Genomic DNA, 18,793 nt, shown 5'->3' with positions numbered 1-18,793 from the left:
GTGTCTTCACCTGACCACAAGCAAGGACTTAGCACACTTTACATCCAATCTATGCTGTAGCATGGAACACCAGACTCTTCCTCGCTGTGCTGTGCTGGCATTGTGTGCCCTGCAGCTGGGGTTTTTTCAAGCTTGGGCAAGTCCCCATTGGCACGGAGCCCACTTCACCCACAAAACAGGCAAGATGAAGGAGGATATAAAAGGAGATTCCCCAAGCAACCAGGAAGGAAGTGGACAGGGACAGTGAAGAGGGAAGTTTGTAAGCAGTTCACTGGGAGCAAGAGGAAGAAGGAAAAGAGGAAGAGGAGCCAGACACCAGATCCTGCTCCTGGAAGGTAAGTGAGCTAGGGCTGTCTGTGTGTTTGGTTTGCTGCATGAACACCACATGCCCTCAGAGGCTGGGGGTGCATGGTGAGCTCCCGCAGGCAGTGGCAGTGGCAGTGGCAGTGGCAAGCAAGAAGCTCCCACAGGCAGCCACGGCAGTGTCAGCAGCAGCAGGGGGGAGGGTGATGAGTGCCAACTGGTGGTTGGTGACCACTTGCAGACACTGCTGGCAGCGGCGCCAGTGGCGATCACAGACCACCCGCAGTGTCGGCAGTGCCTTTTCGCAGGGGGTGCACCACCATGCTCAGGGAGCGCACATGCACCTTCATGCACCCCCTACGCATCGCCAATGGTTTGCTGAGTGTTTGTTTGGTGAGCTGTGTGTTTGGGCATGTGCTCTGAGCAGCTGAGAGCACTGCTAGCTGGGGGATTGCTGCCCATGTCTGACACAAGCCCTAATAAGGGGGTGGAGGCAGTCCAGGCCCAGGAGGGTATAAAAGTAGACTCCTAAGTGACCAGGGACAGCAAACTGGGCAGTCTGGAAGGAGTTTACTGGGAGCAAAAGGAAGAAAGAAAAGAGGAAGCAGCACCAGATCTTGCTCGCAGCAGGTAAGTGAGCCAGGGCTGTCTGCATATTTGGTTTGCTGAGTGTTTGTTTGGTGGGCTGTGTGTTTGGGCATATGCCCTGAGCAGCTGGGAGAGCTGCTAGCTGGGTGATTGCTGCTTGTGTCTGACAAAAGCCCTAGCGAGGGGGTGGAGCCAATCCATGCCCGGAGGGTGTAAAAGAAGACTCCCTGAGTGAACAGGAGGGATGGCAAACAGGGCAGTTTGCAAGTTCATTCTTTCCTGGCAGGGGAGAAACCATGATGTGGCTTTCTGCCCAGGTGGTTTTACTTACCTGGCAGGGCAGATACCCTTCTTCTCAGCCTGACTCGGTGTAGTTAGAGAGGGCAAAGCCCTGCCCTCTGTCCCTGATCCCTGCAAGAGTCTACAAATGCCTCCAAATGCAAGAATATCAGCTACACAATTTATGGTGATGGGGGATTGCTCTTGGACTTTCCCTCTAACTTCCTCCTTTGCCCCTTTTGGGTAAGGGCAAGCGAGGCTAGGGGGCATCTGAACTTCAAGGCGACCAGGCTTGGGGCTTGCATGTAGAACGCCTGCCATAGATTTGGGCGTATCTGAAGTCTCGGGCAGAAGAGTTTGGGAAGTTATTATACGTGCTGGAGGTAGCACCACACAGACTTGAATGATTGAGCTCTGCTCAGTCGATAGAACTCCAAACTGATTTGGCCCAAGACATGACATTTAAAAAAAAAACAAAAAACAGTTTGCAGGTCAGTTTACTGCCCCCCTCTTTGAAGGGGAGCCTTTAATTAAGCACTCTCTTTAATTAGGAGTAACTAATTTATATATATTTAGCATAAGTATATTAAGCATAATACTTAAGTTCCTTGTTTAACTAGAGTCCAGAGTGAGGGACAGCTTGCTAGGGAGTTTACCTGGAAACTCTCTCTCGCCTTCCTTCGCTGTTAGCTTAGTGAGAGGAAGCAGGTTAGCAGGCAAAAAGGAACCTCTCAGGACCAAGGAGCAATGACCAGGCTAGCTTACAGGAGAGTTTGCTAGGGAAGGTCTGCTTGAGGAGAGATGTAGGAGCAGAGGCGGTAGATTAAGAAACCCAGAGAAATGGTTGGAGGATGTTGCAATTCTAGAGCCACTGCCACTGCTAGCTCTTCCTTTGCTTGCATCTGTCCAGGCAGGACTGCTCACAATCAAGGCTTCCACCCAGGTCCTGGTTTGGCACTGCATACACTGTGGCTTGCAGATTCCTTCCAGTGACAGCCAGGTGAGGGAGTGCCTGCAATGTAAGCAGTACCTTCTGGTGCTGTCCCTCAGGTGCTGGGAGCTGGGGCAGCCATTGCTGGGCTGGGAGAGGGGCGGGGCATGGGCCTGGCCTGGATGATTTGGAGATTCAGCCGCTGCCGAATCGCTGAATTGAATCACTGTCCTCCAAATCGGTCAAATCCAAAGAGAATACTAGCCGCTTCGCACAGGCCTAAGGGCAAGGCTCTGAAGCATCCTCTGCCATGAGGACTTCATCAGTTCAGTGCTGGAGGATACCTCTAGGACTGTGGAGGGAGGACTGCCAGAGGCAGCACTAGAAGGGAAGAGGACACAGATTCCCAGAAAGATGGAAGCTGGAAGCTTGTGAGCTCTGGCAGCAAGCAGAAATGTTCATCTTCACCTGCAGTGGTTTGCCTGGAGAACAGATACGGAGCCCTAGCAACAGAGGAGGAGGAACAGAAACATGTCCCATTGATAGAAGAGGCCCCATCCCCAAGTTTGGGAGGATTGAGACTAAAGCCCCCATCATGTCCCAGCCAGCCCCTCTGCAGCATGTTGAGCTGGGTTGGAGGAGCCCTGGACTGGCAGGCTGAGCCCCTGGGGCCCCTGCCAGCTGTGGCTGCTCCAACCCAGCTCAGTGTGCTGCAGTCCTGGGCCCACATTCAAACAGCATGCTCAGGAGCAATCATGCTGGAGCTAATTGCTGCATGCTAATAAAACATGTAAATGCACCCAGTGAGGATTTCATTGCAATCTTCAACTACCTGAAGGGTGGTTACTATGAAGATGGAGTTAGACTCTTCTCAGTGATGGCAGATGACAGAACAAGGAGCAATGGTCTCAAGTTGCAACAAAGGAAGTTTAGGTTGGATATTAGGAAAACATTTCTCACCAGGAGGGTAGGTAAAGTACTGGAGCAGCCTACCCAGAGAAGCTGTGGAGTCTCCATCCTTAGAAGCTTTTAAGACATGACAAAGCCTTGGCTGGGATGGTATAGTTGGGAATGGCCCTGCTTTGAGCGGGGGGTTGGATTAGATGACCTCCTGAGATCTTCTCCCTTCCAAACCTAATTTTCTATGATTCTATAAAGTAGTACAGTTCTCACCTTAGCCCTGAGTGAAAATACTATAAGAAAAGGTCTAAGAAGGGTCAAAGCTTGAGGGAGAAACCAATAATAATGATAAAACAGCCCAGCCTGAGAGCAGCATCCCATGGTGCTAGGTGCTGTACAGACCCTCAGACAAACCATTCCTGTCCCCAAAAGCTTGCCAGTTTTTCAAAGCCCTTTTGCAGGTGTGGACACCCAGAGGTCCCTGGGGTTGAGGCAAATTTCAGACAGATGAGGCAGATAGATAACTATCATACATTTTCCAGGGGGAGAGTGGCTAAGCAGTCACCCAGGGCAGTGCTTTACCTAATAGGCAACTCTCTCTGACCTGAAATATATTCTAGAGTCCTCCCTAACATGGTGTGGGCATCTGCTGGCCTGTTAGTTTATGCTCCCAAGGGAGCACATTGTGCTGTCAAGTAGCCATCTGTAGCTGAAATGTGTGTTCAGAGGCTGGTTTCACAAAGTCGTACAGCCTGCCCTGACAAACTCTATAGCCACGTCACTTGTACCATTAATCTCCAGCAAGACCAAGAGCCCAGGCAAAGAGTAAAAGCAGTCAACTCCCTCCCCTGCAATCCCAAGGGCTGGAGCCTTGCTTCCTGCTTCAGCCATGCCTCCAGGGCAGAGTCAGGCCTGGGGTAAGAACAGGGGTGGGCAATTATTTTGGGCAGGCTGCTTACTGAGTTTTTGCAAGCCATCGAGGGCCACATGACAGGCAGCCAGGGCCAGATAAATATTAATTTTCTAAATTTTTTAGGGGCCCCACGGGCCAGATAGAATGGCCTGGCGGGCTGCATCTGGCCCGTGGGCCGCATTTTGCCCAACCCTGGATAAGAAGGTACAATTCTGTTACACTCATGTTCCACCTTTGGGAAGACCTTTGGCTGAAGAAGTGATACAGATAAGGGAGAGATGGCAACTGCTGCCAGGGGGCTGATCTGGGAAGGGAACATTTATGTTCATCTCTGACAAGGAAGGCTTCCTTGATGCTAGTCCTAGCTCCATACGCAACCACATTTCTGCTATCATTGCCCCACTGGTTTTCTCATCGGTCATGGAACATCACTTCCATGAGGTGTTCTCTTCCCTGGTTTGCCCCATCGTGGCTGTCTGAGGGAGAATGAATGCACGTGCCTAGCCGTCTGCTCACATTCAGCCCTCCAGTCAAGTTACACCAGGAGTGAGTTTGGCCCATGATGAACAAATGAAATCTGCTGGAAGGTGGTTAACACTCTGCAGTTTTTACCATGCACATAAATTCATGGTGAAAACTGCATGGGGGTGGTTACTCCAGGCCAAGGAAGTGCTGGGCTCTGTTGTAACTAAATGAACAGGCCTGAAGGTGATCGCTTCATCTGCATGAGGGTGCACATGGGTGGAGAGTCCTAATGAAATGGACTGAGCATCCTGGTGTCCAAAGTCCTCCATCTCTGGAACAAACAGAACAATCATTTTTATGACAGCCACCAAATCAATCCTCAGCCTACCGTGAAAGACCATTGTTGTCATCAGCCAAGTGATGTAATTTAACCTCTCTCTTCCTCTGCTGAGACTGACTAGGAAGCCAGTCAATGCCACCTGTGGCTGTGACCATTCTGGGGGTCAAGCACCTTTGCTATTAGCAACCTCTGGTCATGGGGAACTGGACTTAGGGTGCATCTATACTGTGGAAGTTGCAGCCCCTGTAGACATCACCCAGGCGGCTGACAGTGGAGGTCTGGGTGGGTGGCCACCTGAGTATTACTCGGCGTTCTGGATAGGTTTTTCTTACCAAGCTAGACCACTGTACTGTCATGGCTACATCATTAGCAGTAGCTTAGCCCGCTAGTTTGAAGCCAATATAGGGAGGCATATGCAGATGTAGTATAGACACATCTGCCAGCATCAGTTCACTTAAGCATTTGAACAGCAGTGGCTTAAGATGGTCCCAAGAAGCCAGATGGTCTCTCTCCATCAGACTCTGCTCCAAACTGCAAGTCTTGCCTGTCTCCACCAACTATTTTTACCAACCAGGACCAGATCTGACACTGAGTGCATTATCACTGGAAGATCCTCTGAACTCAACTCCAGAGTTTGACTCCCCAGCTTGGAGAGGCTTTCTGGGCTGATTGTAAGCAGCCATTAGTTATCAGCTATGAAATTATTGATCAGCTTTAGTTGTACATCTCCCGCTCCCTCCCTGATTACCCCAAGCTTTGAGGTTAATGCATGACACCTGATCAGCTTAATACACTGAGTCTATTATCAGATTAGGGGGGGGTTGAAGACATCTGCTCTCTCAGCCATCTGGTAAATAAGGAGTCTTCAAGTGGAAGCAGCAGACAAGGGCAGATGATATTCTCCCTGCAGCTTGTACTCGTGTATGTCTGGAACCTCTCGGCATTTTGGAGGTAGAAGCCCTCACCCTGTAGGTAAGTGCCCTTTCCCCCCGACCCTGCTTCATAATACAGGTGATATTGTTGGGGCATCTGCTGGCCCCATGAGCTCTCTTCTTGCTTCATTTAGAGAAGCTTGCTTTTTTTTTTTTTTTTGCTGATACAAATGTCAGGGTAGGACAAGTAAGAAACTATCCTAGCTAGAGAGTTTCACTGGATTCATCTGCTGCTCTCTGTAGACGGCAGGACTTGAAGGGAGAGAGAGAGCTGGTCTATTTTACTGAAACAGCAGGCATGGTGCTAGAAAAATTAAGATTGCTACCAGAAGAATTTGCAGCAAAGGCATTAAAATGAATCTATTGGCTTTATACTTAATTACCTTTTAGTGCTCAAATTCCAAACTGCCTTTTGATTCTAGACATGCAATTGGATAGTTTGTAGCGTGGGCCAGTGCATTTTGATACTTTGAATAATACTCTAAAAACAGCAATTACAAACTTCTGCTTAAAGAGATCCTTCTTCCTCAAGAGGTCTCTACGAACTACCTCTAAACCTCAGACCCATTCCATCAACCTTCATTTATACTAATGCCTGTTGATACCAGAAGCCCAGTCAAGTAGTGCTTTAATAGAGATTTTGTCATGTGAATTGATTGTTCCTAAAAATTTCCAATCCTTTTCCAAGCCCTAACTTATCCACAAATTTAATCTCTCTTGTTCTATTTTCATAGATAGGATTCTGTTTGAGATGCATTTGCCTCAAACTGCATCTGATCATCTCTTAGAAATAATACATATCAAATGTGCATTCTAGCAACATATTCAGACACTCGGAGCAATTGCAGTTTCTCTGGACAGTTCTCAGTACCCAGTTTGTTTTTAATACTCTTCTGTTAAGGAAAATTAGCAACCAAAACATTGCATGAAAACCATAAAAGCACTAGATATTGAGTTGGGCTTAAACTGAGAAAAAGGAGGGAAGAAATGATTGGTGAAATACTCCAATTAGCCTCTCCACCAAGCAGCCACACCAGATTCTCAGATTGCCTATCACTTAGGCTGTGATTTTATACTGAGGGCCAGGACTCTGGTTCTAATCCCAGCTCTAACACCCACCTGGAGAAAGCCATAAGAACCATCTTGGTACTTCAGGTCACCATGTCTGTAAACCAGGGATGACATTTACCTTCTTTACAGGATATTGTGAGGCTTAATTAATTAATGTCTGTAAAGCACTTTGGGACTCTTGGATGGAGAACAGCAAAGTATTAATACATTTAGCTGGAACTGCATCTCGGTAATGAACCCATTGTGATATCCTTCCTTCAGTGTGGTACGCTCAGAGTTCAGAAAAAACAGTCTGCAACAAAACCACTCTCTTAATTGAAGAGACATGGGCAGTTCTAAGAAACAGGTTCACTGGTTCTTTTCAAGAGCTACTATACAAATGTTCATCTGTAATAAATATTGGAACAAGAGAGTTTAGGAAGGGGTGTCAACCCCTGTGCTTCAGGGTATAATCCCACCTCTAGCTCCTGGGGTTCAGAAGGATTTTTTTAGGGGCTAGGATCCCCCATAAGCACCTGCTGCAAATTTTTCCTACGTCTTCTGAAATACCTTGTACTAGTGAGATGATACTGGACCAGACAGATTACTAGTCTGAACCAACATAGAAATTCCTGTGTTACCTAAATGGCACAGTTATACTAGCTGAGGATCCAGCCCATCAAGATTTAAAAACGGGTATCTTTTGTAGGGAATGCTGGAAAAAATCATGATGGACATTTCCATGCTGGCTATGAATGGGCAAGCAGAGAGCCTAAATCCTTCCTACTGTCCTGGGCCTCTGACTTCAAGTCCTAAAAGAAGATGGGCTGATACTAATATTGGTCTGCCTTAGTGAATGTATGTGGCATAGTGACAGGCCTTTCATTATGACTGCAGGACTGAATGGCCCAAGATATGACGGAGAAAGAGCTTCGGAAGATGGAACTTGACCAGCTGAAAAAGGAGGTGAAGAATGAAAGACAAATGGTAACTCTTTCTATTAGTCACACACTGGACAAGTTCAGTGTTGGGGTAACTACAGATCTTAGTTGACCAGAGTCTCTTCTGCCTGCCAACTGAGCCCAATTTGAGTCTGCCGACATAGACTACTGTCACAAGGCACTGGTTGCCCTTGAGTCCCTTATGGGAACAGGGTACTTAGCATCTAGAAGGACTGGTCACTTTGTGGGGGGTAAAGGCTTGGGTCCTAGCAGTTCTTCATAATGATGGTCTGCACCCATCATGCTAGGATCTTTTGAAAATCTGGCCTGTCGTGCCATTAGGTGCACAAAGAGCCTGACTCCATTCTGTGCTGAAGCCTTTGGGAGTTTTGATATTTGCAAGATCCCTTCATGACCTAATGAACAGCGAGATCAGATAATAACAGATTGTAAGGACAGTATATTTTAGATGCTGTCATAGGCAACCTTGCACTTGACACTTCCTCTTCCTCTCAAAAAATGGTTGCATCATTTATGGGAGACTCCATAAAAATAATTCAGTCGCACTGTATAACAACAATATCATCATACACTGTAAGGGGAAAAATCCTACACTGGCAGGGGTGCGTATGGCTAGGTGGACTAGAGAGGTTGTTCCAACACCCAACAGACTATCAAACTTCAAAACTTTGTGGGCGATCACATGTCTTTAAATGGGGAAACTTTTAATTGAAAGGGGAGTAAGCACAATCCATGGACTCCTTCTCATGGCCTCACCAGCCATGGTTAGTAAACTAGAGGAATGAAAAATCTTGGCCAATATCCAACATTCACCATACAATTGCTAAGCAGAACCATATTACATTAGCATGGCCCGAGTTTCTAACAACATTGGAGAGAGCATCTGCAGAGACTATCCTGGCTGTGCAACTAAAATGGTATGGCCAAGGAACTTTTGCAGGTGTTGAGCATCCTCTGCTCTGATGAAACTTCATGAGCCATCCAGCCGTGCTAGATCAAGCCCTGGGGCTCTGGGAAATTCCTGGTGCAGGGCCAAGAAACAGCCTGATTGCAAAAAGTAATTCTCATCAAAAAGCGAGATTGTTGCTTTAATAGGGATCTCCACAGTTCTAATCAATAATGCTAAGAGAAGGATTTAGTGGGGATATAAAGCAACATGCTACCACAGTTAGACATTAGAGGATGGTCTCTTAATGAGAGGGCTGGGGGATGGGGCAGATTACCCTTTATCTTCCTGCATCTTCCCCTGAAACATCAGACTATGGCGCCTGTTACAGAAGGGAGCAGGGAGACCTTAGGTCAGATCTAGTCTGTAATGAGACCTTGCTACCATGACAAAAAAGAGATGCTTCTCTCTCTCTCTCCAGATCTCCAAGACGGGCAAAGAGCTCGTGGAATACATAGAATCCATGGCAGCGGAGGATCCTCTGTTGAAAGGAATTCCTGAGGACAAGAATCCTTTTAAAGAGAAGGGAGGCTGTATAATAAACTGACCCCCACTGCTCACAGACAAACATGCAACTGCTTCCTCTTGCAAAATCCAGACTGCCAGTATTCTGCCTGTCCCATAGCATGATCTTTGCAGAGTGGAACAGCCCCAAACTACATTCTCATGAAACATAGCACATTTACAGACCACAAAAAAAAAACACCCTACTGAAGAAATGCTTACCTTCAGCAGCGAGAAGGCAACCTATTTTTATGGCATCCCCACCTATTTAATTTCAGCTTGAGGTACACATGCAGAATGGGTTTGAAGAGACCTGCAGGGCTGTAGTCTTAGTAGCATTTATTTGACTTTCCCTCCACTCCTAACTGCAGAATTGAATCCCCAGGTACTAGGTGCAATTCAATTCCCCAACTCAATACATTGCTGTGTGATGTTGGACAGGTCACTTAATCCTTGTGCCTCAGTGTCCCCATCTGTAAAATGCAGATGATGATGCTTGCTTGCCTCTTGTAAAGCACATTGAGATGCAGGCTTCAAAAGGCACTAGGCATTATTATAAATTAATCCCAAGAATTTGAAAGGACCTTATACATTTACCTGTTCATTATGTTCATAAACCAGGTGGCCAGCTATTTTTGTTAATTTCTTAACAACAACATATTTAACATAAATTCTATCTCCCCTTCTCAAAGGCACTTCAGCTATCTGTACATCCAGTAATACTGGATATAAATACATCAACATTTACCATTTAAATGTTTGTGCAATCTTTTCATATACAAGAGGAGCAGGGTCATGGTCTGTGGAAAAGGTCATTAGAAGTCAACTTTGATCACAATGGGGAAATGGAACTATGATGGGGAAAGTTGCAGGCAATTCCCCACCCTGGTTGTGAACTAGATCTCACTGACAATCATTGCAATGGCATGGCTTTCTGCCTGCCTGAAACATGGCTATAAGACTCTTATGCGTTAGGTAGAAGGGAATCAGAACTTGTGGCAGAGGCGATACCTTTTATTAGACCACCTAGATTTTTTTCAAAAATAATTCTTTAATTGCAAGCTTTTGGGCACAAACACCCTTCTTCAGGCATAGGAGAAAAGATTGGAAAAGTTCTCCTGGGTAGAAATGAAAATTCGTATTTCATAGGAGAATTGAAGGTGTGGTAAAATCTCCTGTTTGGAACAGTTCATTTTATATGCAGATTATGTGTTAAGTGGCTCACAATCTCTTGGAGCGGCACAAGAAAGGAACAAGGCTTGCTGCCCTCTTTGCGCTGCATCTAGGTCGAGTTTTATCCCATCTGATGTTTAGCAAATTCTTCATACGGTTAGGGACGGTAGCAGGGAACAAAGGTTGGCTTCTAATGACCTCTTCCACAGATCCTGACCCTGCTCCTCTTGTATATGAAAAGATTGCATGAAGTTTAAATGGTAAATGATGATGTATTTGTATCAAGTATTACTGGATGTGGATGTATAGAGTTGGTGTTGGGGGATGGCTGGAATTAGGGCAGGTTGGGCTATTTTACCACTGCCAGTTTTTCACACCATGCCTGTGTTGGTTACAGCCAGTGTCCTCTGCTCCTGAGTTAGCACTTGGATTAATGCAGCTGAGGGGGTGGGAAAGACAGCAAGGCTCAGAACCTTGGAAACAAAAAGTGACCTAGAGGAGAGGGTCTCCACTCACTCAGCCCTCCTCCCTTCCCCTTCCCAGGGGAGTAGTAATCTGGAGTCATTACTCCCTTTACCATGGGAAGGCTTGGCTTGGCTTGGCTTGTATGCAGGATCTACGGCTACTGATCAGCTGCTCCACACTTAGCTGGCAGCACAGTAGAAAAGCCAAGCACTGAATGACATTCCTGATCCTAAAGGAGATTTCTGAGGCCTTGCCAGGGTGGCATGGATGTTGGCTCTGCCATTTTCCTAGGCCATTACCTGATGCCATTCATCTAGTTAACACTGCAGCCCCCAGATAAAAGCTTCCCAGAACAGTTGGTGTGACTGTGGGTACCTAGGTTTATTTCTGACAAGCCCCAAAAGAAGAGTCACTGGCCAACAACAGTTTGTACTGAAAAATAAGACAGCCAGGAATCCTAGCTTCCTGTCTACCTCACCACACTTCCCCTTTGAGTCAGACAGGCAGTCGAGACCATGACACAGACCCCAGCTACAGCCTACAATATCTTTGCAAAGGTCTCTCCTATAGCAACTGTTACAAAACCCATTACTTCAGAGGTACGAATGACCTGATTTAAGTCATGTGCATATCACCGTAAGACTCAGAAGGAGCAGAGACAATGCATGTGTTTTCAGTGAAGGAATGATCCATACTCCTATGATAGCAATGTTTGGGAAGAAGCAGCAGGGGTATATTTTAGGTGCCAGTAGCAAAGATTGTGTGTGGCAATTGTCCTTGTGCTGGGATGTACCAAAGAATCAGCTCCTGATTCATTAGCAGCAAAGCAGAAGTTATATTAGAAGTGGCTTCTGTAGTGCTAGTTTTAGCAAATCCTTGTACACCTTACATGACTGCTTTCTGCTAAGCCACCACTCACTCCTATTTAAGGCTCAGTCCTGCCTTGTGCTGCACCTTAGAGAAGTTGAGGCTGCTCAGCATTTCTCAGAATCAGGCCCCAAATGCATCACCAAGGAGCCTAGCTCTCCTAGAAGATAGGAACCCTGATGCGCTAGTATTGGAGAGCCAAGTTGGGGCTTATGTCATTCCTCTGCAACCAGCAGCTTCATTTGCTGTGCATTGTCAGTAATTAGCCAAAGCTGTTTTGTTACCTCCCTTGTAGCCTATAAATAAAACTGCACTGTGAATATTTTAAACGTTGCCTCTGTCTTCTTTGGGTGATGGTGGCTGTTTCGAGAAGCTAATTTTACAGCTGGGAGCACAGGACGCTCAGCTCAGTTAACCTGAGGTGGGAAGAGGACAGGGGAGGGGCAAAACCCAGCCTTTCCTCCAGAGAGACACACATTGAAATTAATGGAAATTTTGCCAGAGCAAGGATTAGCAAGGTTCAGCTTCCCCGTTGGCACTGAAGGGCAAGCAGTTGACATCTTCTCCAATAGGCAGGCACAATATATTGCTTTCTAATCAAGACAAGGTTGAAAGCAAGACCTGGTTCCTCCTGCCCCTCCCCTCAGCTTTTGACAGAAGAGACCTCCTATTTTATCAAGACCAGCCACCCTTTCCGTCACAAAAAAATTAAACTTGCCCACTATCAGATTAAAGCTTTTCTTTTCATCTCTGCTTCTAATCCAGGAAGAAGAGAAATCAAATATACCTAGGTTTTACTGTTCTCAAAGAAGATTGACCTATTAATCAAAGCTAAACTCCTTGCAACCTGCGTCAGAGTGAAATAATCAGTCTTAAAAGGATTTAGATTTCTGGGACTTTCCTGTTTGCCTGGCATCTGGACTGGGCAAGGATTTACCAACAGTGGAGGAAGCAAGAGTACAACCAGCTATTTGAAGTTTGCCGAGGCGCTGATCGACTTGTGCCAGCAAAGTCCATAGTAACTCCTGGCCACTGCCATGCAACACAGCCCTGGCGCATGGAGTCTGCCTGCCTTGCAGGAGCACAGCACTCTGCAGGGCAGCACTCTCCCACATGGCCAATGGGATTTTGAACAGCCAGGACCATGTGCATTATATGATCACACACACAGCAGGCAGTAGGCTCTGTAGATGCAATCTATTAAGCAAGCTATTAACACCGTAGATGATAAAAGCCACCCTTCCAGGCTGAAACACAACATGCTGCTTATCAAGATGTTACCATGTGTCCAGCATGGCACAGCCCTATTTACACCCATGGCCATTATGAAACAGGCAGGTGCACAATTGTGTTTGTTGCAGAGTACTGAGGTAAAATACTCTGCAACAAACAACATATTGATCTTGTGTCAATATGAACATCAGCTGAAGCCAGGAGGCCTGTTCTATCTCTGTAGGAGAATGCCTGACTTGGGCAACATCGCCAGGCATCAAGAACCAGCCAGGTACACACTGGATGCATCTACACGTGCATTTAAGTGCAACTGAATGTAATGCACATTAAGATAGTATGCATTAAGTGATGTTTGGCAAATGCCTATGCATGCAGGGACTTGGCACTAAAGTTAGTGCCAAGTCCTTGCAGTCCTGCCATGTGTCCCTAGTGCAGGGGTCAGCAACCTCTGGCACATGTGCTGAGCATGGCATGCATGGCCATTTCGCTCAGCACACCACCACCAGCCTGGGTTCTAGGCAGCTGCTGCCAGCCACGAAGCCCGGGCTGCTCCCAGGAGGTGGCTGGGCAGCTGCAAGCCCTGCTACAAGCTGACCGGGCTCTGTGGTTGGCAGCAGCTACCCAGAGCCTGGGTCAGTTGCAGCCAGGAGGCTGCAAACATCTGCTCCAGGCTCCAACATTAGCTCCATACCAGCGGGTGCAGGCGTGCCTCGGAGCGGACAGTGAGGGAGCGGCCTGAGGCAGCGTAACCCCGGCCTCTCCCCCACTGTTGGCGCAGAGCTGATGACAGCTCTGGAGCCCGGCGCAGCTGTTTGTAGCCAGCCTCGGCTGTGGGCAGCTGCAGCAGGCAGCGGACAGGCTGCAAACAGCTGCACCAGGCTCCACAGCCCTGGCATCAGCTCCATGCTGGTGGCTACTGCACATGCACCTCAGAGCGGACAGCAGGAGGGCTGTGCTGCCTCAGGCCCTATCCCCACTGTCTGCTCCGAGGTGCACGTGCACCCACCAGTATGGAGCTAATGCTGGAGCCCGGAGCAGCTGTTTACAGCCTCCCAGCTGCATCCAGCCCAGGCTCTGGTAGCTGCTGCCAACCATGGAGCCCGGGCTGCTTGCAGCAGGGCTTACAGCTGAGCCTAACTGACTCTCACCCCCCTCTGAGCCCAGCCCTGGTCCAGCCCCCCACCAGGATGAGGCTGGAGCTGCCTCTTGCCAGGAGCACCACACCTTTTGTGGGCTTAACTGTGTGGGGTGGGTGGGTGGGTGGTTGGGCAGGCTCTAGGCTGGGGCCTCAGCCACCTGTGCTGCAGCCTGGGGGCCCCCCGGGGAAGCACAGGGGCTCTGGCAGGACCAGGGCATTGTTGGGTCGGACTTTGTCCAGTGACCCAGGAGCCCGGCTCCGTGCACCTGCGCATCTGGTTCTGCGTGTTTGTCTGCCTCTGTCTGGTTCTGTGTGTCTGTGTGCGCACACGTCTGGTTTCGGATGTGTGTGTGCATGTGTCTGTTCTGGGTGTGTTCTGGTTCTCTGTGTGCATGTGTGTCTGGTTCTCTTTCTGCTCTCCTTTTTTCTTTCTCTTTCTCTCTCTCTCTGTCTCTCCTCTTTCTCTTATTTGTCTCTTTTTTCTCTCTCTCATTGCAACATGTTCAACAAAAAAGGAATATACAACAACAAAGGCAACATTTATGATTATGAAATATACTAATATGCAGTGCATCCTGCCATGTACCCCCTCCCTCCCCCCCGCCCCCTTCCCTGCCCTCATGTTGTTTTTCTGGCATGCCAGCACTCCAGCACCTTCCAAGGTAGACATTGTGTTTTTTTCAGCGCTCCGGCCAAAAAATGTTGCCTACCCCTGCCCTAGTGGCTGGGGAGACCCGGCACTAAAGTAATGTTAAAGCGCATTAATGCGCTTTAACTAAATGTGCCTAAATTTGATACCTACATTTGCAGGTATCAAATTTAGGCATATTTAGCCTAATTTCACCATTTTTAATGTACATTAAGGGCATGCATGTGTAGATGCGTGCCCATAATGTGCGTTAAATTAGGCTAACGTGTATTAACGTGTCTCATGTAGACGCACCCACCACTGCAATCCCCCAACCTCCCTGCTCTTCAAAGCCTGTCCTCATAAGCTCAGGAGCTGCACTGAGGGCAGCACAGATGTACCAGGGCACAGCGCAGCAGTTCTGTGAATGAAGACAACTCTGCTTCACGTCTGAGCCCAGCTGAGAGTGAGAACATTTTTTTGACGTCACTGAACAGCTCTGGCTTTGAACATTTCTGGCTGTGTGTAGGGAGGGCTGGAGGGTGGGTCAGCTGAATAAATATGGGAAGTATTAATCCAGCCATATTCTTAAGGGTAGAACCATGCTCCAAGTGGCAAATTCGTATAGGTTAGTTCATGGAAATGAACAGTCACCCTAAGAACGAAAGTCTCCTTCGGGTGATTTAGTACTTTCAGTTCTTCTCTCCAACATGTCCCCCAAAGAGCTAATTCCCTATTTTCAGCCTCCTCTGCGGGGCAAGTCCTGCGGGACTCCTTTGTTGTTAATTAGCCATTGTTCATAGGAGGAAGCAACAGGAGTTTGCAACTGCACTTCAGATACCTGCCCTAAAGGCCACTGGCAACGTGTAGGGGGTGCACGCACACCCCCTACGAAAAGGTGCTGCTGACACTGTCAGCAGCGCCTGTGGGCAGTCGCTGCTTGCCACCCCTCCCCACCCCATGAGACTGCCAGCGGTGTCTGCAGGTGGTCGCCAACCCCTGGTCAGCGCTTGCCACCCCCCGCTGCTGCTGACACCACCAGCAGTGTCTGTGGGAGCTCACCGCTTACTGCTGCTGTGCTCCTGCCATCGCCGCTGTGCTCCTGCCACCGCTGTGCCCCCCCAGCCCAGAGGTCAAGAAGAGTGTGGCCCTTTCAGCAGGCATTGCTGCCAAGGACAAGCTGTTGTCTCCTACGTCAGCCACTGGCACACAACAGAAGTGACAAGAACCCGGGCTGGAATCCATGGACCACCTGCCACCTATGGGCAGTGTGATTTCTCCACGGGCCAGGAAAAACAAACGGTTCTCACCCTACCAACCCTTCACTGCACATACTGTCACAGCACCCTGCATCTGAAACTTCAGATGTGCTACTAAGGCACCCCAGGGCTGCATAAAAAGACAAAAGGGCTGAAGAAATGCTACCTTATCTTTGCCCTCTTCCTCCCTCTCAACACAATTTTCCCCATTCTTATGGGCTGTTTAGAGCAGTGGTTCTCAGCCTTTCTAAACTCAAAGCCCACTTTGCTAGACTCAAGGCACCCCTTGGAAAGCAACACTTGACCACAGAACACCAGAGCAATGCTTCTGTTGCAAATGACTCAGGAAGACCACATGTCAGACTGTTTTTAACACTATGGCATCTTATTTGAAATCTCTGGGTTTAACTTGTGAATCATGTTTGCACACCTAACAGTGCTAACATTGTCTGACACCCCCGCAACCCACCCAGAAAGGTCTCACAGCACAGGGGTGGCCTAGTGCCACAAGTGGCATGGGCAACCTGGATGAGGTGGGCGATAAGCGAGGGGGCAGGCAGCAGCACAGTGGCAGATAGGGCAGGGGGCAGACAGCAGAGCAGTACAGCAGGCAGGAAGCAGCAGACAGGGAAGTGGGGCAGAGCAGATGGGGAAACTGCAGGAATCAGAAAACCGAGAAGCAGAGCAGACGGGGACATGGCAGGAAGCAGAGCAGACAGGCAAACAGGGCAGGGAGCAGGAAGTAAAACAGCGGAGCAGCCAGGGACACAAGGCAGGCTGCAGAAAGAGGAGCAGCAGCGCAGGTGGGGGACACAAGAGGGAGCAGAAAGCAGAGCCGATGAAGAAACATGGCAGGGAGCAGAAAGCGGAGCTGCAGCACGGGCAGTGTCACCAGGCAGGGAACCGAAGGCAGATCAAGAAGGGAGCATAAGGCAGGAGCCAGAAAGCAAGGCAGGCAAGGGAACGTAGCGGGGAGCAGAGCAGCAGATCGGGCAGGGGTGGCGGAGGACTCGGGGAGGGCTCGAGGCTCGTTTGCGGCACGTTTTGCGGAGGAGGCTGGCCCCAGGCGGGACCCGCCGCCCCGTCCCAGCCCGCAACCCAGGCCCTGCCCCGGGGGGGGGCCGGTAAGAGCGACGCTCGCGCAGTGCCCAGATGAGGGGGGCAGCAGGAGCGCCGAACCCCGACTGCTGCCGGACTCCCCTTGACGACCAGCCAATCGCAGCGCGAGGCAGGCGGGCACTGCCAATCAGATGCAGGGGGCGGGGCCGTGCGGAACGAAGCTTTCCCAGCCAGCTGCTGCCTCCGCCGCCCCCACACATGCGCAGTAGAGCGGCAGCTCAGCTCGCCCAAAACGGAGTCTGGTGTAACATCCCCCCCCACCCCTGGCGCGAGCAGCGAGGGTCCGGCGTGGCCCCTGGCCCCTCAAGCGGGGTCCCCGTTGCACTGTCCAAGCCTGTGTGGCAAAAAGTCCTCGAGGTCCCACCGAGATTTGAACTCGGATCGCTGGATTCAAAGTCCAGAGTGCTAACCATTACACCATGGGACCAGCTGGGTGTTCTGCGCTGTGGAAACTCTACTGAACCCACCTTCGCTGCCCAGCCTTGCCTGCAGTACAGGAACTGGGGTCGGGAAGGTGTATGCACCAAACCCTTATGGGGGGAGGGGTGCAGGAAGGTAGCTGCCAGCTGCAGTAATGCCTCTGCTGCACAGAGCTGAGCCATCTATCTCCCCAGGAAGTCCTGCTCTGGGAGAGCAGGGAGTCAGGGGGCCACCAGGGAAGGTCTCAGCAGCAAAGCTGCAACCCCTGGGGCTGGAGAGTGCAGGGAGCGGAAAGCAGAGCAGCCAGGGACACAGGGCAGGGAGCAGAAAGCAGAGCAGCTGATGGGGAAGGGGATTAGAGTGGCACTTGGGGTGCTGTCTAAGCCCCCCAAGCAGGTGCCGATGTCTTCAAGGGCACCTTGAAGGCCCAGTCTCCCTCACTTCCTTATTTTAATCCAATTGGATTTATATACAGCAAAAGGAGGATTTTGCTATATAACAACAGCCCTGGAAAAAGCAATGATTGTCCCTGACGCATGATCCTCCCTGATGCAGCAGTGTTGCAACCACAGCCACAGCGATCTCCGTGCTGTGTTGGAAAGCGCAGCTACAAACTACCTAGTAGCATAATAGAAAGGAAGTGCAATGTCCCTGCTTGGTGGCATGGACCAAACCTCACAGGCGACTAGCATCTTCCTCTGAGGAACAATTTTGTTGCACTTGTTTTAATGAAACGCTCCATCTCTCCTTCAGAACCATGCCCCCCAAAAAGCAATAGCCCCTTCCCCTCTTCACGTTGCCACTAAGGTGAGAACAGCCCCAAGCAGTCCCCACGGCACAGAACTGTAAAGGAACTTGCAGTCTGTGAGTTAATACAGGTTTTATGGCAGTGGCTCTCAATCTTTTTTAGACTCAAGGCACCCCCTAATTAGAATCAAGGCACTAGGAAAATGCCAGCTCAGTTTTCAGTCTTTTTTTTTTGGACAATGGCAAAAAAAAAGAGCAATTCTTCTCCTGCAAAGAATTCAGAAGGCCCACAACAGATCAGAATAGTTTGGACACTATAGATCCTTACTGGAAAACTTTGGATATATTTTGTGAATTGTGTGGGTGATTGCACACCTAACAGCACCCCCATGACACTTAAAAGCATCTCATGGCCAATGCACCCTGGTTAAGAATCGCTGCTCTATGGGTTTAGACAAGGGATGGGTCATCATCAGGCAGCAACTCCTTTCTCACCAAAGAAAGAGACTCCTTAAGACCACCCTGAAGGGGAATCCTTTACCTTGATAAATCATGGCTCATCAGTGGCACTCAGTACCCTGCCCAACCCTGCAGATGTGGGTTTGGCCTGTGCATTATTTCATACAGGACA

General features: G+C 49.1%; 1 protein-coding gene and 1 non-coding gene across 4 annotated transcripts; one reads left to right on the top strand and one right to left on the bottom strand.

The window, feature by feature from the left end:
* The first annotated feature begins 205 nt into the window (after nucleotides 1–205).
* Nucleotides 206–9,869, top strand: GNGT2 (G protein subunit gamma transducin 2). 3 transcript variants are annotated; one of them, XM_025203763.1, is made up of 3 exons: nucleotides 206–335; nucleotides 7,599–7,688; nucleotides 9,031–9,869. In XM_025203763.1, the coding sequence occupies exons 2-3, from the start codon at nucleotides 7,605–7,607 to the stop codon at nucleotides 9,154–9,156; spliced, it is 210 nt and encodes a 69-aa protein (XP_025059548.1). In that variant the 5' UTR covers nucleotides 206–335; nucleotides 7,599–7,604; the 3' UTR covers nucleotides 9,157–9,869. The 3 variants fall into 3 exon arrangements, with proteins under 3 accessions (XP_025059548.1, XP_006023367.1, XP_006023366.1); XM_006023305.3 differs by lacking the exon at nucleotides 206–335 and adding an exon at nucleotides 845–933; XM_006023304.3 differs by lacking the exon at nucleotides 206–335 and adding an exon at nucleotides 5,571–5,691.
* Nucleotides 9,870–17,350: 7,481 nt separating this feature from the next.
* Nucleotides 17,351–17,422, bottom strand: TRNAQ-UUG. Its single transcript has one exon. It is a non-coding gene; the product is annotated as a tRNA-Gln (tRNA).
* Between the last annotated feature and the right edge of the window lie 1,371 nt (nucleotides 17,423–18,793).

This window comes from Alligator sinensis, unplaced genomic scaffold, assembly GCF_000455745.1.
Source record: "Alligator sinensis unplaced genomic scaffold, ASM45574v1 scaffold520_1, whole genome shotgun sequence".
Taxonomy (NCBI): Eukaryota; Metazoa; Chordata; order Crocodylia; family Alligatoridae; genus Alligator; species Alligator sinensis.
Note: the sequence above shows the minus strand (reverse complement) of the source record. Positions and strands in the feature narration are given on the sequence as shown.

What these genes read in the sequence shown, in the direction of transcription:
- GNGT2 (XM_025203763.1), top strand. Translation starts at nt 7,605, where the DNA reads ATGGCCCAAGATATGACGGAGAAAGAGCTTCGGAAGATGGAACTTGAC. An exon ending in TGAAGAATGAAAGACAAATG is followed by an intron (nt 7,689 to 9,030) that starts GTAACTCTTTCT and finishes CTCTCTCTCCAG; the next exon opens with ATCTCCAAGACGGGCAAAGA.